Source organism: Mauremys reevesii, linkage group 4, assembly GCF_016161935.1.
Source record: "Mauremys reevesii isolate NIE-2019 linkage group 4, ASM1616193v1, whole genome shotgun sequence".
Lineage (NCBI taxonomy): Eukaryota > Metazoa > Chordata > Testudines > Geoemydidae > Mauremys > Mauremys reevesii.
Window position 1 is genome coordinate 11,852,765 of NC_052626.1, and position 27,163 is coordinate 11,879,927.

General features: G+C 46.3%; 1 protein-coding gene across 6 annotated transcripts in view; it reads right to left on the bottom strand.

Annotated features, from left to right (window-relative positions):
* Positions 1–27,163, bottom strand: part of ARMH4 (armadillo like helical domain containing 4) — a 133,788-nt gene that overhangs the window by 93,377 nt on the left and 13,248 nt on the right. For 2 of the 6 annotated variants that reach the window (XM_039536309.1, XM_039536310.1), the window contains exons 1-4: positions 21,354–21,469; positions 9,590–11,042; positions 6,267–6,515; positions 4,101–4,331 (exon numbers count right to left, since the gene is read on the bottom strand). In XM_039536309.1, coding sequence (XP_039392243.1) covers positions 4,101–4,331; positions 6,267–6,515; positions 9,590–11,027 — 1,918 coding nt within the window. In that variant the 5' untranslated portion in view covers positions 11,028–11,042; positions 21,354–21,469. Of the gene's footprint in view, positions 1–4,100; positions 4,332–6,266; positions 6,516–9,589; positions 11,043–18,806; positions 18,825–20,810; positions 20,829–21,353; positions 21,470–27,163 lie in introns of those variants that run through there. The other 4 variants (XM_039536306.1, XM_039536305.1, XM_039536307.1 and 1 more) reach the window with 3 other exon arrangements.

Genomic DNA, 27,163 nt, shown 5'->3' on the forward strand with positions numbered 1-27,163 from the left:
TGTATGAGCTTACGCTGTACTGTTCCCTGTGCAGCACAAGACGGTCTAATTTGGGGTTTATACTCTAGAGGGGGTGCGTGCCTGAGGAGCTGGGGGTAGCCTTCCCATGCAGCTTGCTTGTAACTGCAGCTGGGTGTGTCCCTACCTGTGTGCATGCTGGTGAAAGTGCAGGCTGGAGGGCTTTGCAGCTTGTCACAGCAGTACAGTGTGAGAGGGAGCCCAGGCTGGTGGGTCAGGGGGATCAGTGGTACCCCAGTTCCAGGTGATGCCCCAGGGGGAACCCATCACAGGCACCATTTTACATTTGGGCTCTAGAGACAAACCGTCCTCTGGATAAATAGCTGTTAAAAAGAGGGGAGAATTGAGTTTGGAAGCCACTTGAGGATGGTCACTTCTCAGGCTAGAGGCAGGATCAGAGAGGTGTGTGAGGGTGTCGTGTATCCAGACACAAAAGAGTTAACAGTACTGTTGCTCTTCTAACCTGATCCTGGGAGAGAAGATACAGTTGGTGTGGGAAGCTGGGACCAGCAGCTTGCTTTCAAGTGCCATTCCCATCTCAGAGGAAGGGCATACTTTGCCCTCCAGTAGCCATTAGGCAGAGGGCAGAAGAGGTTATACAGAGAAGACACAGACCAGAACAAAGGGAATGGGGAGGTGAAAACCTTATTGATTCCTATCAACTGGAGCAGCTAATCTCCTGTGAGGAGGGAAGCTTCTCCCTGGATAGCTCATGGCCCACTTTAGCGGGTTGGTAACGGGGAAAGCGAGTGATAGCAAGCTCTGCCTCAGCCTGAGAGAAAGGAGGTTAACCATGGGCAGCGTGTAAACCTCGTGCTGCTGAGGGTGGGGTAGTGGCAGATTTGGGGACCCTGGAAAACTCCCCTGCCTGCACAGCCCTGGGGTGGGGACAAAGAACTTTTCAGTCTCGTGGCTGCGGCGGGGGGCGGGGGGGGAAGAGAGGGAGGAGCAAGCAGGGGATGGGGCCACAGGGGGAAAAGGCAGAGTGGGGGTGGAAAGGGAACAGGGCCATGGGAAGGGTGGGGAGTCAGAATAGGGTGGGGCTGTGGGTGGGGCCAAGGGTGGAACGGGGGAGACTCAAGGCTCAGAGCTCCAGCCAGGGCAGAGATTTCTGCTGCGGTCCCAGCCAAGGCTGAGAGCTCGACCCCAGCTGGGCCTGAGGTCTCAGCCTCCCCACACACACCCCACCCTGGCTGGAGCCATGCGGGGGCTGACAGCAGCGAGTAGGGGCAGGGCCTCGGCCAGAAGAGGCAAGGCAGGGACTAGCCTCCCCAAGGGGAAACTTCACCCGCTGCCCATGAGGTTAACCTCAAAATTCCTGGCTGACCAGTGGTGAACTGTCTGACAACCCGGTCCAGAGCTGCCTGCTCCGCCACAGCCATGTACCACACTGAGAGAGATGACTTGGTTGCTTAGAAACTGGGTATCCCACACAGCTGCGTGATGGAGCCAATAGACCCTCAGGCTTGTAGGTTGATGTAGTCATTAAGGAAGCCGCTTGCAGCTACTGACTCTATCAGCAGTTGGAATGAATGCATTTCAGGAGCTTAGTACCTCATTCAGTTATAAGAACAGAGATAGGTCTCGGGTTGTTTAAAGGGAACAGGCGGGAGCCCAACAGAAAGGGTTTCTCACAGCAGAAAACAGGCTCGTTTATCCCTATGCAGACAGAGTGAAGGAGCCGAGTGCAGTTAAACACCCCCCACCCAGGACAAAAATGCTACAACTTCAAGAGACCCCCAACTTTTAAAGAGTCTGGAAATGAGTCGTTCCAGGTCCACTTTGAACCTTCATCCCCTAACCACACCCTGCCTATTCTAAACCCACTCACTTTACCGTAAATACTCCACCCCTTAACCTTCCCCCAAACTTGTTGTTTTTTCTAAGCTCCACCCCACCACCACCAACCCCACCCCCACACACACTACACCTTGAATTGCCAAAAGAACAGGCCAGATTCCCTTGGAAGTAAACAGGAGATGGGAGACGGGATGGTAGTAGGGAAAACAAAAACACGCTTGAAAGCTGGGGGTTGGGGAGAAGGTCCAGGGGAGGGATGGATCATGATAGCATAGAACATGGGAAGGAAAAGGGCTGAAGCAGACAAAAGGAGGGAGACGTGGGAAACTGGAGTGAAGAACAGCCTGGAGAGGGGAATGGTACATGCCTCCTGAATGGTGTCAGTCCTGTCTTTAAAGTAATGAGGGAAGATCCTGGATCGAGAATGAGAGACAGGGAGGGAGGTTTCAGGAGAGGTCCGGGGACTTAATCAGAGCTGACGGGACAATGATGGCACAGTCACAATATTTCATCCGGCAGAGCTCAGCACAGCAGGAGAAGAGATAGCGAAGGGAGGGGAGATACAGGCCTGGGATTGGGTGAGGCAGTCCTAACAGTGGGAGAGGGGAACCAAGGGTGTGAGGGTAGAGGAAAGGCAGAGATCAAGGAATCAAAAATGGAGGATGGAGAGCAGCAGAGTAGTGGGAGTGGCTGGTAGAATGGATGCCATGGAAGGGGCGAGGGTGAGCAATATTGGAGGCGATCATAAGGGGTGGGCTCAGAGGAAGGGCAGCAGTGCTTAATTTGAGCCCCGGCACTTCGAGGCTCGGCAGTTCATAGCCCTGGCACCTCTGGGCTTGCCGCGTCAGTTACGAAAGTAAAAAATTGCTTGAACCCCTTTTGTTACAAATTAAGCACTGAAGGGCAGCACGGGCTCTTCAAGATTTAACTAATTGCTCGTTGCACCAATATGGATCTTTTTAAACACCCACCTCTCCCTGAACTGGGACAAGGACAAGTGCAGAGTCCTGCACTTAGGACAGAAGAATCCCATGCACTGCTACAGACTAGGGACCAAATGGCTAGGCAACAGTTCTGCAGAAAATAACCTAGGGGTTACAGTGGACGAGAAGCTGGATATGAGTTAACAGTCTGCCCTTGTTGCCAAGAAGGCTAATGGCATTTTGGGCTGTATAAATAGGAGCATTGCCAGCAGATCGAGGGACATGATCATTCCCCTCTATTTGGCATTGGTGAGGCCTCATCCGGAGTACTGTGTCCAGTTTTGGGCCCCACACTACAAGAAGGATGTGGAAAAATTGGAGAGTCCAGAGGAGGGCAACAAAAATGATTAGGGGGCTGGAGCACATGACTTATGAGGAGAGGCTGAGGGAACTGGGATTGCTTAGTCTGCAGAAGAGAAGAATGAGGGGGGATTTGATAGCTGCTTTCAACTACCTGAAAGGGGGTTCCAAAGAGGATGGATCTAGACTGTTCTCAGTGGTGACAGATGACAGAACAAGGAGTAATGGTTTCACGTTGTAGTGGGGGAAGTTTAGGTTGGATATTAGGAAAAACTTTTTCACTGGGAGGGTGGTGAAGCACTGGAATGGGTTACCTAGGGAGGTGGTGGAATCTCCTTCCTTAGAGGTTTTTAAGGTCAGGCTTGATGAAGCCCTCTCTGGGATGATTTAGTTGGGGTTGGTCCTGCTTTGAGCAGGGGGTTGGACTACATGACTTCCTGAGGTCCCTTCCAACCCTGCTATTCTATGATTCTATGTCTGCGAGGCACCCAGCGCTCAAGATTGTCTCTTTTCCCTTACGCTGTTCAGGAACGTTAACAGCATCTCTTTGTGGAAGACACTGGGTTTCAATATGTGGGGGCTCAAATTGCTTGACTATAGCTTTAAATACATTATTATGGTCATTGTGTTACTCGTGCGGGACAGAGGCACCAAAATGAGCCTTTACACCATTGGTTATCGTCACCAATAACAAGTACTACTGGGATGTCGTGGAATGTTCCTCCTCCCCCACACCTCAAGTTGTTCCAGCATACAGTTCTATCAAAAATCAATAATTATGCTCAGTTGCACAATGCACAGTGTTAATTGTCCATTGTGTCCCTGGGAAAGGGGGACACATTTTCCTGTTTCTCCTTATTTGCACCTGTAAGAATTGTACATAGATCTGTCTCCCAGACAAAATTACAAAGGTGAAGAAAAATCAAGTAGCACATCCTAACCCAGGCGCACCATCTCACACCAAACCAGCCTGCCTGCTAGCCTTCAGAGCATGTGTACCTTCCGACTCCAGCCGGTCCAATCCGTAGGTGACAGCTGTGCTAATCCGCCTCACAGATGGAACAACTGTTCTCCTTACAGAAGATGCCATCAAAGCTGGAGTTGCCAGGGTCGCAGTTCTGCTGGTCAGCTCCTCCACCTCCATTCTCATTCCAGAGAGGGTCTCTGAGGATTCAGGAAGAGCAGTGACTGCTTCCTCATCTGAGACAGTGACCAGGTCTGTTAAGACTACTGAAAACAGGAAGTATAAATACCAGTCACGATAATTATTGCAGACCAACTATACAGTAATTATTAAAGAATTCATTCTTAAAGGGAGGCTTAACTTTAAACAAAAAGGAATTATTAAATTCTGTTATCATTTATGCACAAAGCTCTCTCTGTGAGATGGTGCAATGAATGAAATCAGTACGCCCCGAGGGCCAGCTCTCTGAGTGTGGGAGATCTCCTGTAACAAGCCTTCAGTTAGTTTTACTTTATGTTGCTTCTGGGGATGCCAGTCACTACACTGAGGCACTTCAAAGGCATAAATCAAGTTATGAACCAAGAGACAGATCTAATTGTTTACTGCACAGATAAAATATTAGGGACGATAAATTTATAATTAAACTCTAGCAGCAAATTAATTACAGTGGAACTTTTAAAAAGAAGTCTTTTTTTTTTTTTAGAATGGAGTCATTTTTTTCCTACCAAACAACCTCACTCTGACCCAAACGGCAGTTTTCACACTGTAGAGCACCAACGCAAAAGGAGACTCCCTGGCTAGATTTGCCATTGGTGGTGTTTCATTGTAAGTGGTTTCTACTGTATTAATGCCTTGGCTGGATTTTGAGTTAGTTTTGCAGCGCTAGCTTGGTGTGAAGGGGAACCTAGGCTGCGCTCTTTGCAAGGATAACAGAGTTTCTGATGCAGTGGGTGTGCATTCCCTGGCTGATGCCAGGAGGAATTCTGGTTACGTTTGCAAGGACTCCTCCTGCAGCTCTATACCACCCCTAGGGCGTGCTTCTGGGGGAGCCAGAATCCAGCCCTAAAGGCTTTAGAAGGTCTATCAGGAAACCCAGTAGATAAAGTAAAGAAAATCCCATCAAATGCCTGCCAAAGATAAAGCTCTTTCATTAATTCCCCATAACAAAAGGCTAGTAATTAGTCTCACATCCCTTTGGGCTCAATCCCAAGGAAGGAGAGACTGTAGCCATATTGTCCAAGGAAGAGCAACCAGCTGCATTAGGGCAGGTGGGAGGAGCATCCCTGCTCACTCTCCATCCTTCCCCATCCATTAGTTTGTGGGTGAGATTTTCAGGAGCGGAGTCCTTGCTCTTCCCCTTGCACCCAGAGCCACTGCTGAGGCAGCACTAACATAGAAGACATGGGCAGTTCTTACATCCCTCTGTGCCCCTGCGTGGCTGCATAAGAGGAGGGCTAATCTGACACATCTGACTCCCATGAACTCCACCTCAGCTGCCTTTGATCTCCTCGCTCATAACACACTGCCAAGAGGCCTGCATACCCTGACACGTTTAAGAGGAGTGATGGCTAGAGAAGCAAGGACACAAACCACTTCAGGACTGGAAGACGAAGGCCAATGCCTCTGAAATGAACTGGCAACCAGGGAGGAGCACAATGATAGGCTGCTCCCTGAACCCTCACTCACTTCTAGCTGAAGTTTCTGGTGTCACTCTGCCCCCACCCAAATCACCGTATTTAAACGTAGTTGTGGCTAAAGCATGTTATATGATGGTTGGTTCTTGCTTGTTAGGAGAAGAAAAATCAGTTTTGTTAGAGAACCAGGTTTTAATCTAGGTATCTACCAAGGTTAAAACCTGGTTCTCTAATATGATTGTAAACAGGGTTTTTTCCCCAGTCACAGTAGCAAGCCAAAAATATGTTACAACATAGTTTGGCCATAGCCAAGTTACCAAATGTGATTTTTGTAGGGCAGATAGGACCCCAGAACAACAGAATCAATCCATGGAGAGGAGGAGAATACACCACAAATATTCTAGCAGGGCAAGCTTGTTTTGCAATGAGAATAGTGAGCTGATAATGTGCAGCAGGAGGCATCTCAATTAAAGTTGTTTCTGGCACAGGAACAACAAGATCAGTAATATTTTACTTATCCTAAAGAAAAAATAAAGCTTATAGAGAAATGAAAACAGAAAACCCTACCTTCGGCATCCGGGGTTTTTGCAATAGACAAATGGGTGGCAGTAAAGGAGACAGTAGTGGCTGAGTGTTCTGACTTTTTCGACAGCTGGGCTACACCAGAAACAGTCGGTATCAGGGTTGCCCCCTTACTTTCTTCCTCTGTCACGCTTGCTTCACTTGTGGTCTCGTGTACAGCAAAGCATGCTGGTGTCATGACTGGCAAGGTGGCATCAGTTTCTTGACTGGCTGGCATCGTATCTTGAGTAACACCTATGGCAGTAAAGTTTTTCAGCTTTGATTTTGAAAATTACCACCGACTTCTTGTATGTTACTTGTGGAACTCCCTAGCCAAAAAACGTTACAAGAAATTTAAAGCAAAAAGGAAGAGGTAAAGGAAATACTGAATGGGAACAACTAAAGGGTTTGTTTTTTTCCCTATCCTATAAGGGTCCAATTCTGCCACCCTTTCTCCACATGGAGCTCCCTTCAGATAAACGCAACTAATAACTAAATAATCCCTTGAGCCTGCAATGAGCTCTGGGAGGTGCTCAGAGCAGGATTGGAACCTAAAGCACTCTTCAGTGTGAATGAGCTCGGCAGAATCAGGCCCTAAGTTATTAGTAAAAGATCAATAATCAGCTCTCAAAAATGTATAAACCGCCCCCCAATTCTGGAAAAAGTACCTTAAAACAAAACAAAACATACCGCCACAGGTATTTTTACACATTACTAGATCTATTATTTGAGATAATCTACAGAGCAATAAACAAAAGGAACCAGTTTAGAACAATAATTCACAGTGACCATAGAATATAATTAAGTCTACGATTTTGTCACAGAGGTCGCGGAACTCATGGAATTCGTGACTTCCAGAGACTTCTGTGACTTCAGCCCGCAGTGGCTCAGACCTCCCGGGGGCCTCACCAGCATCAGCAGCTGGGAACTGCGAGGTACCCCTGCTGCCTGTGGGGTCCCCAAGTTTCAAGCTGTCAGGGGTGGGGGGCACCCCACAGCTCCTGGCCACTGTGGGCAATGAGAATACCCCGCAGCTCCCAGCCACCATAGGCGGTGGGACCACCAGGAGCTCTGAGCTGCCACGGGCAGGGGGTACCCCGGAGATCCCGGCCACCGCAGGCAGTGGGGGCCCTCGGGAGCTTTGAGCCACTGCCAGCGGGGGGCACCCCACAGCTCCCAGCTGCTACAGGCAGCAGGGGCCCCTGGATCTCCTAGCCACAGGCAGTAGATATGTGGTGGGGCCTCATGAACTCCGAGCCAGGGCCCCTGCAGCTGCTGCGGGTACTCCACAGCTCCCCATTTTGTCACACATATTTTCAGAAAAAGTCACGGTCAGATCACAGGCTTCCGTGAATTTTTCTTTATTACCCATGACCTGTCGGTGATGTTTACTAAAAATATGTGTGACAAAATCTTAGCCTTAAACGTAATGGATTAACAAACTCCTGTAAAAACAACAAGGCTACAGACTAACGCAGCTACCCCACTGATACTAAACTCCTGTTAAAGCAGAATCAAAACACAAACATTGTCTTTGTTTTGTTTTCCAGGCGCAGAGGTGGGGTGTCAAGTTCTTTGCACATCTTGAGGTGGACAGGCTGAGTTTGTACAGGACTTACCACAATGTGGTCCCACCCCATGACTAGGGCTTCTAGGCACTATGGTAATACTAAGAAATAAAATAACAACAACAACAAATAATAGCAGCATCCACAGTTCATCAGCACCATTGCACTGTTGCATGGAAGGAATCTGTTTTCTTTCTCATTTTCAGTTTTGTATGGTTTAAAATACACTCCCACCTCAGTGGCTCATTGGTTGTTCTGTCTAGTTCCTCTTGAATATAAATACTACAGCTGTGAGGAATTGCTATGCCCAGAGCCAAGGACGGCATAGACTGCCTCTGTGCAATCCTTGCGCAGGCAGTTTTCCCAGTGTGACTCAATTCTAACCTATAACCAGAGCCTCTGCACGCTCACAAAAACTGCCAATGAATCTGAGCCAGATCACAGAATTTTGAGCTGTCTGCAAACTTCTTGAGCAGCAGCAATTGCTCCTCCTCATCCTGGAGGTCAACAACGCTTCCATTCCCACATCATCTAAGACAACATCAGTGGCTCCAGGCCCTCCGTTACCTGCTCTTGCTGTTCCAGTGGAATCATTGCACTGAGCCTTCAGATTCTCCAAAGTCACAGGCTATAGATAAAACTCACTACAGAAACAATTGTACCTGGCTTGAAGATGCTTCACTGTGTTCACACCCCCAGCACTTGAGTTTAAGTTTACAGCCATCACACAATTTAAAGACTGGTACGATCCCAGAAGCCAACTGGAGTTGCACTTGCTTACACCAGGGCTGAATTTGGCCCATACACTGAATGGCCCCAGTAGGACTCTGAAGTTCCTACCTTATGGAACAGTGAATGCAGGAATACACTAACACACTAGAGGGACAGTGTCAACTTGAATTTTTTACTAACAACGCCCCCAAGTTTTTGATAGTATATAAATGGTGTTCTATGCACTGAAATTTTTGAAAGTCTCCTTAAAACAGTTTTCATATTTCTTTTTTCTTTCCTTCTCCTCCCCCAGTGATGATTATATAGAGAGAAAATTCATCAGACACTCGGGCACAGCCCTAACCCCCATGTATCCGTCTGCTTCTGCCTTTTCAGTTTCAGCTTTGCTGCTTCTGTTACTGGTAAACATTCTCTCCCCAGGGCACGAGGTAGAGCATACATATCAGCTCAGTGCATGAGAGTGATCTCACTTCAGTGTGGGAGGCTTGAACTGATCATCAACAAAAGAGTGAAACTGGTTGGACACTAGGAAAAACTTCCTAACTCTCAGGGTGGTTAAGCACTGGAATAAATTGCCTAAGGAGGTTGTGGAATCTCCATCATTGGAGATTTTTAAGAGCAGGTCAGACAAACGCCTGTCACGGATGGTTTAGATAATACTTAGCCCTGCCAGGACTGCAGGGGATTGGACTAGATGACCTCTCTTTCAGTTCTACGATTCTATGATTATACACGAGGTACTGTCAAAAGCTCAAAATGCACGGAAAAAGTATATTTAGTCATTTCATTCATTTCTAGCAATCTTAGCTGTTACTCATAGCTATAGCAAGCACAAAAATGTATAACAGCATCCCTTTAAACATTTATACTGCAGCTGCAGGTTAGCCTCTAGCTATAAATCAAAGCCATCTTTGTTCGCTTTTGTTCTTTGATTTTAAGGAGACAAATCAATAACAAACGGGCTTCTCCCAATACCCATGTTGGAAAGCAAGTGTAGGTTTTTATTTCAATGTGGGGTACGCAAGTTACCTTTTAATGAATTTTCCAGGGTAAGGAAGATATTGGATTTTGTGTCCGTCATAGTAACAGTCTCTGGCAATGACAAGGAGACACTTTTCCTATCATCCATTGTGACGGGTTCTGTATTTTTCTTTGTGTTTATAGCAGTCACTTCAGCTTCTGCCAAGGGACTTGTGAGATAAACAGAAGTTTGGCCAGCGGAAACTGTTGGCATCATCTCCCCCTGCACTGACACCTGTGCTGGCCCAGGGTACACATTTTTTTCTAGTTTAATGGTTGTTGCATATGCAGAAGCTGTAAACGGCATGCCTCTTTTCACATCATCTTCATCATCCTCTCCTCCCGTTGTCCAAGGAGGTTCCGCTATCACATCGTTCTGTTTTTTCTCCTCATGCTTTGAGCCTCTTACCTGACTTATAGTTCCTAATTTTGTATCATCCCAATCATCACTCAGTACAGAGACAGCTGGAGCGCCTGTGACAGCACTAGCTGCCACTCGCAAGCTTCCTTGCCTGCTGTCCGTTTTTGTTTCCAAATTTAGGGAGGCATCAGTGGATACAAATGTCTGTTTCGCCGTGAGGGCAGAGGCACGGGCATCTGTCAATTGCAAAGGGCTCCCTACATTTGGTTCCAGTGTTCCAGGCTCAGAATCAGCTTTTTGATGAGCCAAAAGTAAAGGGCTTGTGGGGTAGTCACTCATCGCTTCTAAGTTTTGGGTTCTGAGGTGCTGAGTTGGCAATTCTTCATTGCTAAGCTGGGGTGTAGCTGAGAGCTCGGAACTACCATCTGCCTTCTTCCCTCCTTCTACAGCATCCATCCTAAAAAAGTGATTATCCTGGTTGCTAATAAAACTATGCCCTGCCTCTGTGCTACCCCCTACTGTCGTCTTGAACACAGTACTACTGAGCACATCAGCCTCAATGTCCGGATTGAGAGTAGTCAAAGCTGTAGTTAGCATGGCCTTCAGTAGCCCGTTTTCACTCGACTCTTGGCTTGATCCAGTGGGACTGAACTCACTTTCATCTGCCACAACCATTGACACTATAGGGGGGTAAACATCGAGGCTCTTACTGCCTATGAAAAGATTATCACTAAGACTTGTGTGTTGCGTTTCTCCTTTAGCAGTGAAGATCTTGTTTAATGAAGTCCCAGATGGCTCTGTTGACACTCCAGATGGCTCTTCTGAGACAGCAACACTGGTCGATTGCTCAGAAGGGCCTACGTTATTTTCCAAGCTTTGCATGCTCATCCTCTTGTCTTCTAGCCCATTCCCTGCCAATGCAGTTTGTTGGACCCGTACTGTGTCTTTCTCCGGTTTCTGAAAGGTTAGACATTGCAGGCTGGTGGAGCTGAGCAGGATGCTGCATATGACCATGCAAATGTGAAATCCTATTGATCTGCTCATATCGGAAGAAAGATGTGCACAGAAATTTGCAGAGTTGATCATTTCAGAATGTGAGTCCTAGGAAAAGAAAAACACAATATACAAATGTGTCACTTTTACATACTTCAAATTAACACTTTAAATTAAGATAAATGCAGGTAAGTGGGTCACCTTGACAATGGGACAGGTTAATAGTCTCTAAGGTAATTTGTGGTGAGGATGCCAGTCAGGAACTGACACTACTTTTTTTCCCATCCCTGCTATAAACACGACCTATTTCACTCATTCCTGCTGCATTCTGGGTTTCATTTTATTTCTGTGTGCTCTAGTACCTAGAGACATATACTCCTGAGTTCTCAGCCAGTTTTGACATTGACACGCTCAGCATACAATACATACCTATCTCACAGGGTGTGATGAAGATTAACCAATTGGGCTCTGATCCAGCAAAGGACGCAAGAATGTGTGTAATACTAAGCATGTCAGTAACCCCACCTACTTTAGTGGAACTGTTCCCATGCTTAAAATTATGCACATACTTATGTGCTTTGCTTGGTCAGGCCTTAATATATCACAACTACTTTGAAGACATAAAATGCTACCTCGGTGCTAAGTATCATTGTTCTCCCAGAAACAGGACACAGTGGTGAAATATACTCTGAATATCTGCTTACAAAAATTCCTGCAAACTATCAGGCAACATGTCTATGTATGTATACACATGCCCACCATGCTGTCTGATAGAAGAGTAATCCTAATATGATCTATTGAAATATAGAAATGTTATATATACAATAGGCAAAGCAGGTAATGCGGCCTATTTTGAAGATTGCCAGACACTTCCCTTTATCAGACCTGTTTTCAGTCACTTATAACTTTGCCAAATTTTAACCATTTGGGCTGAAATTTTACATGCCAGGTGTCTGCCTCAAGTTGAATTTTTTGGGAAAATTTCAGCCTAAATGGTTCTGCTGTTTCTGAGAATGAGGGGAAAATGCATTGTTTTCCCCATGTTAAAAACATTCTGTTGGCTTTTTCTTTGAGAAGCTCTAGCACTTTGATGCTTTGGAGCAGGAATGTGAAATACAGCAGGAATTGGCCTCTGTGTCAAAGATGTGCCTTTTGCTGGCCCCGTAAAAATCCACCCTAATTTGGCCAAGCTATAAGCGTTTGAAAAAAAATTGCAGTTTGTATAAGCTCAGTAGAGACTCCTTGTATTTTAGCTGCTAAAATCTCTAAAGACTCTGTCCTCACTGAGCACGCTAGCCTCTCTCAGCTCCTACAGTTGACCAGACTGTACATGGTAGGACATCCCCACAGAATGAGTAAGCATGCTCCCTCCAGCCCAGGGCACAGGGACAAAGCTGAACTTCCCCTGTCATGGGTGATCCAGGCAGAGTTGCTGGAACAATTTTTATAGTGGGGGTGCTGATGATGGAAACTAGGTATTTTGTGTTTGTTATTACTACTTCAAGCCAGGGGGGGAGGCTGCACCCCCAACATCCCTCTTCCAGCAGTGCACCACTGGCTCCAGGCTAGGATGGGGCCAGGCACTGGAACAGACAGCAGGGAACCTCTCTCTCCTGAGTTCTCAATGATCCTCTGCTGGCACCCAGGCAGCAGGAAGGAAAAGGTGCCTGATTCAAATGCAGAGACTGGACAAGAGGCAGCCTCAGAGTGGGGAGAAGAGTAGATTGGGAAAAGGAGTCTGGTGATACTTGGACTGGAGGTGGGCGGGGAGAGAAATTGGAACTGGCGGGGCAAGGAGACTGCAACTGGGAGATGGGTGGAGGGGAGGCTGTGACTGGATAAGCAAGAAGGCTGAGGTTCTGTGGAAAAAATACTATATAGTCATGTAATTATCATAATGCATACACCCAAGGGGGCTTCATGAAGATTGCACAGACACCCCTAGCTCTGGCATTTCCTAACTTTGGAGTGATTGACGTTACAACCTTAATAATGTTCTTTTAACATAGCATTTTGTGGTTTTATATATTAAAAAATACAGACACACTTGTACATATGGCTAGGCAGTTGGTGGCTGTGCTGAGATAGCTGCTTATTATACTAGATTGGACTGTTACCTTGTGTTCCCTCCTCCCTCTGTTTGTTGCATCCATCTATTGCAGTGGTTCTCAAACTTTTGTACTGGTGACCCCTTTCACATAGCAAGCCTTTGAGTGCGACCCCCCCTTATAAGTTAAAAACACTTTTAAATACCCCTCTACCCCAATATAACGCTGTCCTCGGGAGCCAAAAAAATCTTACTGCGTTATAGGTGAAACCGCGTTATATCGAACTTGCTTTGATCCGCAGGAGGGCTCAGCCCTGCCCCCCCTGGAGCGCTGCTTTACCACGTTATATCCAAATTTGTGTTATATCGGGTCGCATTATATCAGGGTAAAGGTGTATATTTAACACAATTATAAACGTTGGAGGCAAAGCGGGGTTTGGGGTGGAGGCTGACAGCTCGCGACCCCCCATGTAATAACCTTACGATCCCCTGAGAGGTCCCGACCCCCAGTGTGAGAACCCCTGATCTATTGTGTATCATCACATGCTAAGCTCTTAGGGGCAGGGACTGTATTTTTGTTTAGTATTTTTGTGTACAGTATAACAGAGCCCGGAGGGGGCTGATAAGTGCTACCACAAGGCAAATATATAATAACTGTACTCATAGTCCACCAAACGGAAAAGTAAAAAAAAACTGTTAAAAACTAGTTAAGGATTCTTAAATGCATAGACCACTAACGCAACCATTAAAAAGCCATGAAATTACTAGTTAAATTCTTAGTCTACCTTTGCAATATACAACCATGACTGTCTTCTTCACTTTACATCACGCACATCCACCACCACAAAACATATGTCTCTCCCTTCCTCCCACCCACACTCCTATAAGGATGTTTAAAACAATCAAGGAAAGTGAAGTGATTCTATGGTGTACTCTAAAACATTCCTTGAAAGCCAATACTGACAACTATACAAGAGTAACCTTACAGATCTTATGGTATTCTGAAGCGTGCATTTTTAATTTTAGAAAGGAGACCACAACCCCAGTATTGCCAACTCCCAACATCCAAAATCATGAGACTGCCTTACAATTCATGAGGGCTTTTTAATGATATATTTGGAGATCTTTTTATTTGCCTTCTGGTTTTTGAGTCTCTAGGGTACACTCACATCACATTTTCAAGCTTTTCTTTGCAAACATGAGGGCTAAAAACTTTTTTATTTTAATGAAACAATTTTTTTTAGGTTCTTATATATTCACATGACTCAGGAGCTAGTGCTTTAAGTGAAACATCAAATATCATGAGGCCTGTGATAAAATCACAAGAATTGACAACGCTGCTGAATCCCCACTTCTCTTTTCCCATCCTGCACCTTTTCTTGCTGTCTGGACTGCAAAACACCTTTCCTGTTCAAAATCTGAGGCCTGGGAATGTTCTAATCTAATCCAATTGCTAATCTAGCAATCTAATCCCTTAGTGCTTTCCAATGACTAAAAGATGCACAAAAATATATTGCGTAAATTAAAAAATCAATAATGCCTAATGGAAGGTGTCTGCCTTTCTGTATGAATACAGATTATTTTCACCTCATTCCCCCCAGGTCTTGCCAGCTAAGATTACATGGAAATTGTGGAACAGTCCTTTCAAAAGATTTTTTAAAGAAAATTTGACTCAAAATGCAGTGTTTGTAAATAAACACATAAATAAGATATAGAAATATTTCTATGGAATATAAAAAGTTCAATGGAAATAATTTTAGGAGAAAAAAATCAAACAAACCTTCTCTAACAATGCTTGAAACTCAAGCTTTGTTGCTTTGAATTAATGCAAGAGAACCGAGAGATGAAACTGACTAGAAACCAACTGCAAAGGTATTTTCAGTGTGCTCCCTGCAAGAAATTCAGAAAGCGAATATACCACAATAGCGAAAAGCAAATTAGATTTGTAAATTGTTTTTCAAATTTAACCCTCTCAACCTATGTCTACACTATGAGCAAGGGATGTGATTCCCTGCTCATGGACACACACCCATGCTAGCTCTCATCAAGTTAGTGCGAGTATAAATAGCACCGGTAGCCATGGTGAAGGCACAGCTTGAGCTGTGCTGAGTACAAACCTGTGGATAGTATGTACTGGGCATGGCTCAGCTATGCCTCGCCTGCTGCTACCCATGCGACCACGGCTACACTGCTATTTGTACTCGTGCTAGCTTGCACAAATATGTTTCTACAAGCAGGAGAATCACACCTCTAGCTTGCAGTGTAGACATAGCTTAATGCACTCTTTGTAAAATAGGTAAGGGAAGGTGTGGGGGTGGGTTTAATATATATCTTTTCATCTGTGTCCCTCTAATTATATCATTTTTACAGTTATAACTCTTAAAGTATTTATTTACTTAAGAACATAAGAACGGCCATACTGGGTCAGACCAATTATCCATCTAGCCCAGTATCCTGCCTTCTGACAGTAGCCAATGCCAGGTGCTTCAGAGGGAATGAACAGAACCCGCAATCATTGAATGATCGAGCCAGTGGACGTATTAAAGTGAAGTGGGAGAGGGGGGTTCTGCTCCCTCTTTCCCCCACCACCACTAATAGCACGTAACTGGTTGATATGCAGTGCTTGCCTAGTATTATCATAATTTGCATTACAGAAGTACATAGAGGTCCTAGCTGAGGCTTGTTGTGCTAGATACTATGCATAGATAGTGAGAGACAGTGCCCCTTACCTGAAAAAGCTTACAATCTCAACAGACAAGGCAGACAAAGGGTAGAAGTCAAGAAGTATTAGCATCACCACTTTACAAACGGGAACAGAGGCACAGAGCGTTTGATGTGCCCAAGTCACACATGAAGTCTGTGACAGCCAGGAATTTAACTTATTAGATCTCTTGACTTGAACAGGGCTCTGTTGCAGGCACAGCAGCACAGAGCTCATTGCAGGATTGGGGCCTAAGAATTTATTAATGACAGCAAGGACCTATTTCAAAGAAGATTAAGCAAAGCTTAAAGCCTGACTTCGCTTTTTTTTTTTTTAAAAAAAAGGGGGCTGGATTGGATTTTGCGTCTAAGAAGCATTACAAGTATCCCCCTGGCTATCCTCTTAAATAAAATAATGTAATGTGTTAAATAAATTAACAGTGGAAAGCTTAAAGCAAAGCTGAATCAGGTTTTAACTAGTAATCAACTGCAAAGCAGTTCATTATTTGTGCTGCACTGAGCCATGGATCTGTTTGCACATATCTATTCTCTTTTCTGGCTGTTGTAGGGTCCGTCTATCCTACAAACATGTTGAGTCAGGGGACCCATGTATAACTTGGTTAAAGTTTGCATTGTTGATTAGGACCTAACCACATCCCCATAACTGGACTAAAATAAAGGCTTCTTGTTCACAAGGTAGAAGAATACTATAGAAGAATTTTTCCAAGGCCCACAAACACTCTGAATGTCCTAAAGTCATGCCAAAAATATCCCCTTTAGGCTGACACCTTCCAGGAGAAAGGAATTTAGAGGGGGAATCAAAATCAGGCTACTTGTGGAAAGCTAGTTACAGCCTCGACTATGGAGTCACTGCTGTTGTTTCATCATACAGGAATCAGGGGGTTAAAAGAGTCCCAGCAACTTCTCCAGCATTGCTGAGCAACACAGCTAGGCTGGAGGGAAAACCCAGCTCTTCTCTTTGAAGAGGCACTGGTGGACCATCATAACAGAGAAATCACTCTTGGAGGCAGCGGGGCAGTGTAAAATGAAAGGTTTATATCAGTTGGGCTGGAAGAAAAAGGGAAAGAAGCAGGAGGGGCTGATCATAGCAAGGGAAATGAGCTGAGGGAGGGGTGTGCTCTAGTGATCTGGGAATACAACTAGAAGCGTCGAACTCCAGAGTTCTGATCCTGAAACTGACTTCATTTCTAGCCTTGGGTGAGTCACTAAGCCGAAAAACGTAAGCCGTGTCAGGAGCTCTCGTGTAAACAGGCCACCAACTGAGGCACTGTTTTAAGAACACTGTTGATTAGGCTTTCTCTGAGCCAGGCTACAGCACCAGCCCTGCGGTGTCAAGGCAATTATCACAGCTGACTAAAATGGATTTTTTTCTCATAAGTGAATCTCAGTACGTGAAGAGTCAATTATTTTGTTTAAGAGTGATGGCAGGTCCTGAGTTACCATTGTCAGGAAGTTCTTATTTTATATTGAGATTCAGCTTTGAGAAAGTCCCATCCCTCAAATACAACAGTTACTTTCACACAGCAGGGCTGGGGACGGCAGGTGGGAAGTGAAGATAACAGATGACTTCCCCATTCAAGAAAGTCACCCACTGCATAGCCAAAGAGCTGGTGGATGTGTGCGACAAACAGCAAATAGCTGTCAGCAAATCACAGAAGCTAATGACAGAAATGACCTGTTAGGGCATAAAAGCTTATCCCTTGCTACCACATAATTGTTCCCTAAAAAATATTTTACAGCACGTTGTCCAGTCCGATTTAATATATCTCAGCTGATGGGGTTTCCATGGAAAACTATCCTCTCTGCTATTTTCTGGCCTTTGGTAAGTTTTGACCATATTTTCCAACTGCGAACACTCTAACAGGGGATGAGCATCAAGCTTTTAGACACCTGAATAAATACAATTGCTCTGATGATCCATCTTCCATGTCTCAAGATTACACTTGTGCTCTGAAGTTACTGAAGTGACTGCATGTGTCGTGCAGAAAAAGCACAAGAGGATTAACAGGTCATCCACTTCAGACAAATCACTGGACGACCTTTGTGGTACACGGCTTTCCACATCTCTGAGTGCAAGCTTCATTATACCAGCTTTGCCCAGCTGAATGGTCCCATACGTGTTCAGCAGGGCAATTCATCTGCTGATTGGTAAAAAGAATACGAGAAAAACTCTGGAACGCCTCAATATAAATATGAAAATATGTGCAAAACACACAGTAGAGTCATTGCCAGGAATCAAATTCCATAACACTGGAGTGCTAATGCACACTGCCCCCAAGGCTTTACCCATTTTGATGGACACAAAAGCCAAGGGATTATACACATCAGTGGTCTGACACTACAGACTTCTAACTCTTGCCATATTTTTTATGGACAAATTCCTGTATTTCTCCTCATGCTAAATTATTGCCAGTTCAGTCTTCCAATACAGCACACATCTGAACACCTTTCATTCCCAGTTAGTTCAGATAAACAAACCTCAACCAGCTAGAACTATCCGGCCTGCTCACAGCTGACAGCTTCCAGCCAAATCCCAAGGAATAAGACAGGTTTAAAAAAAGGAGCCAACAACAAACATGCCCATCAGATTCAGCAAGAGGGTGGAACAAGACTCTATCATTCTGCCACTCCATATGCAATCTACTGCATCCCTATGGATAAGTTCACTACAGCATCAAACGTACCGAGAAGCCAAAATATCTTTAGTTTTCCAAGAAACAAACTATTTTATTTACCAGTTCTATGCAGGCATCCGCCCTAAAAAGGATGAAAGACCAAGCAAACCAGAACCTTCACATCAGTCATCTATCTGCACTACAATGGTCCAGGACGGAGACATGTCAACCCTCCCTTCTCATATTTCCTAGGGTCATTTGTGATTTTTAAATGTATATTTTATTGCAGTTTTTGTCTTTTTAAAAGAAATGGAAAAATAAAAGGAAAACAGCATAGTATGTCTCATATGGTATTCTCAAACAGTTAGTAATATTATCTTGTTTTGTCAGTGACTACATATGTTTAGATATTTATCTATATAAATCTTTAGTTATCTCTGTATATCTATATACAGATAGACAGACAAATATGCAGCACAACTTCCACACCTCTTCTTGAAGCTTCACTCTAACAGCTATGTGCTGTGTGCTCTCTGCTTCAGAGATCCTCTCTCTTTCTTCATTTCAGAGTCATCATTCTGATCACTCTGCTTTTCGGAGTCTCTCGAGGGGTGCTGGAACTAGGGGTGTTGCTGCACCCTGGGCTTAAAATAGTAATAACAAACAGCAAATGTGTGATTTCCATGGTTTCTATCAACAACACCCCCACTATAAAAATTGTTCCCACATCTCTGGGTCTCTTCACCACACACACCTCCCTATGCTTGCAGGTCACTTCCCTAACATAGCCCCTATCAACTGATGGGCTCTCTCTCGCAGATGCCAGACCTGTCCTCTTTAAGCCAAGTTCCTTCATATATTGGCTCTTAACATCTCTGTCCAAACTGTCTAGGCATTTCTAATGCACTCGTCACTGGTATCTAGGTGCTACATACACAAATTAAAAAGCACACCATCTCCACCTGACACATACTACCATGCGGGGCACCCCATGCTACTATTCATACAGAGGCCAGTCCCACCATTGTTTGACTGCATTACCGATAATGAGCAGGATAACACCTATGTTTGACCATGCTACTAAAAAGCTCAACATCTCCATTTGCTTTCTACACCTTTCATGTTGATGCTCACACCACACTACAATTGAACTGATGAGTCCTCCTCTACGTTCATGTTCTTTCGAGTGATCAGAGGAGGGAGGAGAAGGTATGGGGAAAGCATGAGCAGAGACATGTTAAATTACTGCTGAGATACAGGGTGGGCAGCTAGCAAAATATCAGTTGTTGTTTTGGACTTGCTACCACCTTGTTTCATGCTGAGGAAATCTATCAATCATAAAAACTTACCTTCCACATAAAAGATAAATCTGCTTCTGTGGCACATTTTTTTCATTGTTTTCCTTACTAATAAGCAGTAAAAACAGGAACCTTTTATCCAACACAACCATCCTGGACTATTATAAATTCAGATAAAAATAGAATTGAGATCCAACGCACCTCTGGTTTTACAAAAACAAAGTCTATGTTTCTCAACTCATCTCTGCAAATTACGGAAGCCGTTTGTGTTCAAACAAAGTGTTTCCTCCTCACAGTCTATATTCTTATCTTACTTGACCCTGTGGTGGTCTTAGAGACAAATCTGCCTCAGGAAACAGTAGCTGGTATCAGTGCCTGGCAGAATAGGATTGTATATTATGAATAATACTTAGCACTTATATAGCATTTTACATTTTCAATGTACTGTACAAGTACTAGCTCATTTTCAGAACCTGCTGTAAATTAGGTGAATATTATTATCCCTATTAAACTGTTAGGGAAACTGCAAAACACAGAGGTTAAGTACCATCCCCAAGGACACACAGTGAGTCAGTCACAGAGCCAGAACAAATACTTTCGATCCTTTTTAAAAATGCTTTTGTGCAGTAATCTGTGCTCTTCGTGGTTTTGTACCCAAACAGCCACGTTTCAGAATCTACCCCATAATAATGCTTTGGTGACCCCATAGCTATTTCCAGAGAAACAGACTGTGATGTCAAACACAGGATTGTGATTTCACTCAGGCTAAAGGAGAAGCTGGGCTCTGAGGGGAAAGCATTTTTAGAAACACAAACACCTCCCACAACACAACAATGAAGGGAACAAAGGAAACGACCAGCCATGTCCATTTCTCTTCCCAGCATTCTCTCTCCCCCAAATCCGCTGCTGTGCAAAATCCCTCCTGTAAAGGGAGCATAAAATCTAACTGAGATGACAATGCACTGTAATCCAACAGCTGTGTTAAAGGTGAGTGGCAGGCCTGGCATGCGGTGACAGCCGACAAGCTGCACTGAGGTCTCCAAGGCGGACAAGAAGGATTCAATAATAAAAACTATCCTGACAGTGCCAACTCCTTCCCTTCCCGTGCTAATCTCAGGCACTCAGCTTATTATAAGCCATAGACATTCAGACAGCATCTATACACAACAGGCTAAGGAGGAAGCAGGGAGGTTACCCATTTCCCTCATCTAGCCAGGTCTCTGATTAAGTGGCCATTCCGAACAATAGCCTTGCTTCCCTGGGCAGTGGCAGAGGGAAGGGGGCACCAGCAGCCAGCCTGGTGTGGCCACTCCAGAGCATCCTTCACTACAGCAGTCAAAGGAACAGCTCTCTCTGCCTGGAGCCCATTCGATGGGCAGCTTCGCGGCCCGCCACGGGCTAGGGGATCCAAGAGGAGAAAGGGGCGACGGCTGGCGCTGGGAACTTGCTGTGCCCGTGAGAAGTGGGGAGAGGAGGCGGAAGAGAGGAACCCCCCCCACACACACACACACACAAAAGGAGGCCAGAGGCAGCAGCATCCATGGAACACAAAGGAGGCTCAGCAGCGCTCCGCTGTCCCCGGGCATCGCATCCTGCCGGCCAGGCCTGCTCCCTTGCACGGATCGGGGCATCTATTCTCTAGGGAGCCTCTCGACCATTGCACCGGCTCCCCCCACGCCCCCAGCCGCTGCGATTCCCAGCCCCGCTGCAGCGGGGCTGCCCCCTCCCCGCCTCTCACCTGAGCCCCGCGTGTCCCGTCCGCCGGGCAGCGCTGCCAAGGCACATGGGAAGCGACCCGGGCCGGCGCTCACCATCCCGCCGCCGGCTGCTCGCGGGGCCAGTGGGGCTGGGCTGGGAGGAGAGAGAGGGGCGGGGGGGGGGCGGCCCTATTTCTTATTCATGAGGCGCCCGTCCCCGCTCCAGGATTGGGCAGGAGGCAGGGGCCGGGCACGCCCCTGCGCGTCCCTTCCCGCCCCCGGTGGGGGCTGGTGCTGCAGCCCCTGCCGCTGCCTTGTGCCCGGCTCCCGCTGCGGCGGGCGCAGGGCGGCTGTGGCCTGGCTGCGCGGCCACGAGGGGAAGGAGCTGGTGGCCGCCCCGAGGCGAGCTGCTGCGCCAGCGCCGCTGGCCAGGGGGGACCCCGCGGAGCAGGGTCGCAACACGTGCAAACTCCCCGGCGGCTCCCTGGCTCTGCGGGACTGAGCGTGGCGGGGAGTCGCTTTGGGGCGCGGGTTAGGGGCAGGCTACCCACAACTGCACCCCTGCAGTGCCAGGGTGCAGTTGTGCCGGGTGCGGGGACAAGTCAGTGCGATCTCCTCCCCCTGGCACGCTGGACAGCGGCTGGCAAAGTGCAAAGACAGGAGCTTCTGGGAACCAGATGGGTGCGTTGCCTCCTTGCACCCCCCAATCCTCTTATCCTTGGCAGGGTGCAGGCGCTTGGGAGTCACTGGCCTCGCCCTCTGCAGTGGTTAAAGAGGTAGTCAATTATTTTTTGTCAAGGTCCAGATTTCTTGGTCAAGGTATAGTCAAAGTCCAGACCTGCAGAGAAAATAATAAAAAATAACAATGATAATAATAAGTAAATAAAAAGATTTCAGGGTCCATTCAAAAGTGTCCGGGAGTCTAGATTTGGCCCACATGCCGCCTATTGAGCATTCCTGAAGTAGGTTCCCCAACAGGAAGAGGAGCTTTCATGTCACAAGAGGGGAGCAGTGGGGAGGGAGTGTGGACTGTTAAGGGAAGCCAGGGAAAGGAGGGGAAGTTGTGCTTCCCGCCAGTTTTCCCCCAGCCCTTACGTTAACCGCTGCTTCTACCTTTGTGACATCAATGGGCTTTGGATCAGAACTTTGCTAAAAAATACCTCAAGCATATAATGCACTGCCAGTCCGTTTCTCTCGGTCACAGTGTCCTATTTCTATAAATTTTCATTGGCACTCAAGTCATTGTTAGAAGGAAAAGTATTTTTGAATGTACTGCAGGCAAGTTGTCACATAATAGTACTGTGCGCTCAGCAATAGGCAATGGCGGTCAAAGTGATGCTGGTGGTTTGAGGCAGCAGCCAAAGAACTATCCTGAGGGGCTAAGGAAACACTTTTCATAAAGAGAACTACTCTTGTGTACAAGCCTTGGAATATGCTAGCTTTTGTTAGAATGAAACAGTCCAGTGAAATTGTGGGCAATGAAAATGAAAAGTGATTTGTCTTACAGCGTATATATTCTGGGCCCAAAACACAAAAAATGAATCAAACATGAAATTGGTCTTGCCCAGAAGTAAACTACAATTTAAAAAAATTATTCTCTTTAATATAGCAATGCTAGTCGTAATCTGTGCAAACACTACGTTTTGAATTACTCCCATACATATTTCAATGGTAAATATCTGATTAGTCCTTTCCCGGTCATAAAATAAATAGGCATCCCTCTGAGCCCACACATGGTATGTTTTCCAGTTTTGTCATATTGTTTTTACACCTTCATAATTCCAGTATACAGGACAACTGAGTCACTTCACCATTTTCCTCACAAAAATGTTCATGTGCATAGCCAAGACCATCTTTAAGCGAGACAGCTGATTGATTAATCCTAGACAAATTAGAGGATTGGGCCAAAAGAAATCTGATGAGGTTCAACAAGGACAAGTGCAAAGTCCTGCATTTAGGATGGAGGAATCCCATGCACTGCTACAGACTAGGGACCAAGTGACTAGGCAGCAGTTCTGCAGAAAAGGACCTAGGGGTTACAGTGGACGAGAAGCTGGATATGAGTTAACACTGTGCCCTTGTTGCCAAGAAGGCTAATGGCATTTTGGCCTGTATAAATAGGAGCATTGCCAGCAGATTGAGGGACATGATCATTCCCCTCTATTTGGCATTGGTGAGGCTCCATCTGGAGTACTGTGTCCAGTTTTGGGCCCCAGACTACAAGAAGGATGTGGATAAATTGGAGACAGTCCAGCGGAGGGCAACAAAAAATATTAGGGGGCTGGAGCACGTGATTTATGAGGAGAGGCTGAGGGAACTGGGATTATTTAGTCTGCAAAAGAGAAGAATGAGGGGGGATTTGATAGGCTGCTTTCAACTACCTGAAAGGGGGATCCAAAGAGGATGGATCTAGACTGTTCTCAGTGGTACCAGATGACAGAAGAAGGAGTAATGGTCTCAAGTTGCAGTGGGGGAGGCTTAGGTTGGATATTAGGAAAAACTTTTTCACTAGGAAGGTGGTGAAGCACTGGAATGGGTTACCTAGGGAGGTGGTGGAATCTCCTTCCTTAGAGTTTTTAAGGTCAGGCTTGACAAAGCCCTGGCTGGGATGATTTAGTTGGGGTCGGTCCTGTCCTCCTGAGGTCCCTTCCTACCCTGATATTCTATGATTCTATGATGCCCCTTTGTAACTCCCAGAACTCTTGGAATGATTTTCCAACCCACTCCCATTTCAGGGACTAGAGAAGAAAACACTCAAGGCCCAGTTCTCATTTATAGCCACAGAGCTAGAGGAAGAAGCCCAGTAGAACTTCCACTGTTTGGGATTCCCCAAGTGGTAAGACTGTCCTACCTCATATTATATGAATTTAGGTCTGCTTGATTTGGATATCCCCAAAGGAACCTGTGCTCTGCTCATAACCCTTCTGCTCATAACCCTCCTAAGAGGTTGTTTTTCTTGATGTAAAAATGCAGAGACCAGGGTCAAAACATTAATTTATAGTCATACAATCACATGACAAAAGACAAAGTCTTGGCCTTGTAGCCTATAGGTGCACTTTGCCCAGCCATGAGACTTTTGTTCAGTCTTGGAGTCACGTACATTCAGCCATCGGGCACTGGGAGTGGTGAACAGACAGACTATATTAGCCCAGTGAGAGGCTAATACACTTTGAGTGGCTCAGTAGCCAATAATAGCAAATTCATCAGGCTTTCACAGGGGTCCCAGCCAGTCCTCCTTGGCATAGCGAGGATGATGATTCAGATTTGAGGCTCAGAGATGGGATGTGAAGTATCCCCACCAAAAAGTTTGCATTTTTTTAAAGGTAGGTGGGAGCCATAGGTGCGCAGTAGGTCCAAAACTTGGGCCACTTTTATTTACGTCTGTGGATTGAGGTGTGTGACTTTAGTTTTGAAATATTTGGGATAAGTTTTCAAGCTCTCTATGTGGGTTCAATGGTAGACACATCTGGTTTGGGAACTAGAACCACTGGAGATGCCCATGCACTGGTAGAAGGGCGGATTATACCCATCTGTAGCATGTTGTGGATCTCCTGTTCTACAGCAACTTGGGCATGAGGAAACACCCGGTAGGGTGGTGTTCTAATTGGGTGAGCATTACCTGTGTCAATGGAGTGGTATGCTTGTTCAGTCCGTCCTGGGGTGGCTGAGAACAAGGGGGTGAAGCAAGTGCACAGCTCCTTGATCTGCTGCCGCTGCAGATGTTCCAGGGTTGTGGAGAGGTTCACCTCTTCCACGCCACCATTACTTTTCCCTTCGTAGTAGAAACCTTCAGGCCACTCAGCGTCATCTCCTCCCTGGGCTGTAAACTGACAAACCTGTAATTCTCTGGAATAAAAGGGCTTTAGAGAGTTAACATGGTACACTTTAGGCTTTAAGGAGGAATTAGGAAATGCTATGAGGTAGTTAACAGCTCCCAGGCACTCTTGAACCGTGAATGGCCCTTCCCATGACGCTTCCATCTTATGGGCCTGTTGCACCTTCAAGACCATAACCTGGTCTCCTACCTTGAAGGAACGCTCTCTGGTATGTCTATCATACCAGGCCTTTTGTTCTGCTTGAGCATCCTTTAGGTTTTCTTTAGCAAGGGCTAAAGAGTGTTGGAGGGTGCTTACAAAGTCCAGAATGTTAGTTCCTGGAGAAGACATAAACCCCTCCCATTGCTGCTTCACCAACTGTAATGGCCCCTTAACCTCGTGGCCATACACAAGCTCGAATGGTGAGAACCCTAAACTGGGATGTGGTACAGCCCTGTAGGCAAAAAGGAACTGCTGCAACACTAGATCCCAATCATTGGAGTGTTCATTCACGAATTTACGTATCATGGCCCCCAAAGTTCCATTAAATCTCTCCACCAGGCCATTGGTTTGGTGGTGGTAAGGGGTGGCAACCAAGTGATTCACCCCATGAGCTTCCCACAGGTTTTTCATGGTCCCTGACAGGAAATTAGTTCCTGAATCTGTAAGGATGTTGGAGGGCCAACCTACCCTGGCAAAAATGTCTGTTAAGGCCCGGCACACAGTGGTAGCCCTGGTGTTGCCTAGAGCTACTGCTTCCGGCCATCTGGTAGCAAAGTCCACGAAAGTCAGTATGTACTGCTTTCCTCTGGGGGTCTTCTTTGGGAAAGGACCCATAATATCCACAGCTACTCGCTGAAATGGGACCTCAATTATGGGGAGTGGCTGGAGAGGGGCCTTGACCTGGTCTTGAGGCTTTCCCACTTTTTGGCATACCTCACAAGACCGGACATAATTGGCAACGTCCTTGCCCATCCCCTCCCAGTGGAAGGACTTCCCCAAATGGTCTTTGGTTCTGTTCACCCCAGAATGGCCACTGGGATGATCATGGGTACTTAGTTGGAACTACCAACTGTTTTTGAGGATGCCAGCCTTCCTGGTGTCCACCAGAAAGAGTCTCCTTGTATAAAAGTCCTTGTTCTACAACAAACCGGGATTGGTTAGAAGAGCTGAGAGGCAGTGGGGTGCTCTGTGCCGCCGCCCAAGCTTTCTTAAGGCTGTCATCTGCTTCCTGCTCAGTCTGGAACTGTTCCCTTGAGGCTGGAGACACCAGTTCCTCCTTAGACTGTGGACTTGGGCTTGGTCCCTCTGGAAGCGATGTAGGTGATGAGGTTGTTTCCGTTGACTGTGAACCGCTCTCCGCTGGTGCACTAGGTGATATTTCAGGCTCTGGCTGAGCCTCTTGGGTAGGGTTGTCTGCTGCTTCTCCCAGTTCAGGGCCGCTGGTGCCCTCTGGCGTTGGGGTTGGAGACGGGTTTGCAAGCGCTGGCGTTAGTGCTGGCAATGGTTCTGCTGCTGGTTGCTTTTCCAGTTCCGGTTCTGGGACTGGATGCACTATGGCTGTTTCCGTTGTTGGAATGGGATCCAGTTCCACCACTTCTGTCTGGGTCTCTGGCAGCACAGACGGGGCCCTGGTGGACGGCTCAGGAACAGGGATGGGAGTGGAAGCTTGCTTGGCCTCGCTGCGGGTGACCACTCCCACCCTCTTGGCCAGCTTCACATGGTTGGCCAAGTCTTGCCCCACTAGCATGGGGATGGGATAATTGTCATAGACAGCAAAAGTCCACCTTCCTGACCAGCCCTTGTACTGGACAGGCAATTCAGCTGTAGGTAAAGTTACAGCTTTTGACATGAAGGGACAAATTGTTATTTGGGCCCCTGGGTTGATGAATTTGGGGTCCACTAAGGATTGGTGGATAACTGACACCTGTGCCCCGGTGTCTCTCCACGCGATAACCTTCTTTCCGCCCACTCTCAAGGTCTCCCTTTGCTCCAGGGTATTTGAGAGATATCTGGGCCTGGGGATCCTTGGTGTG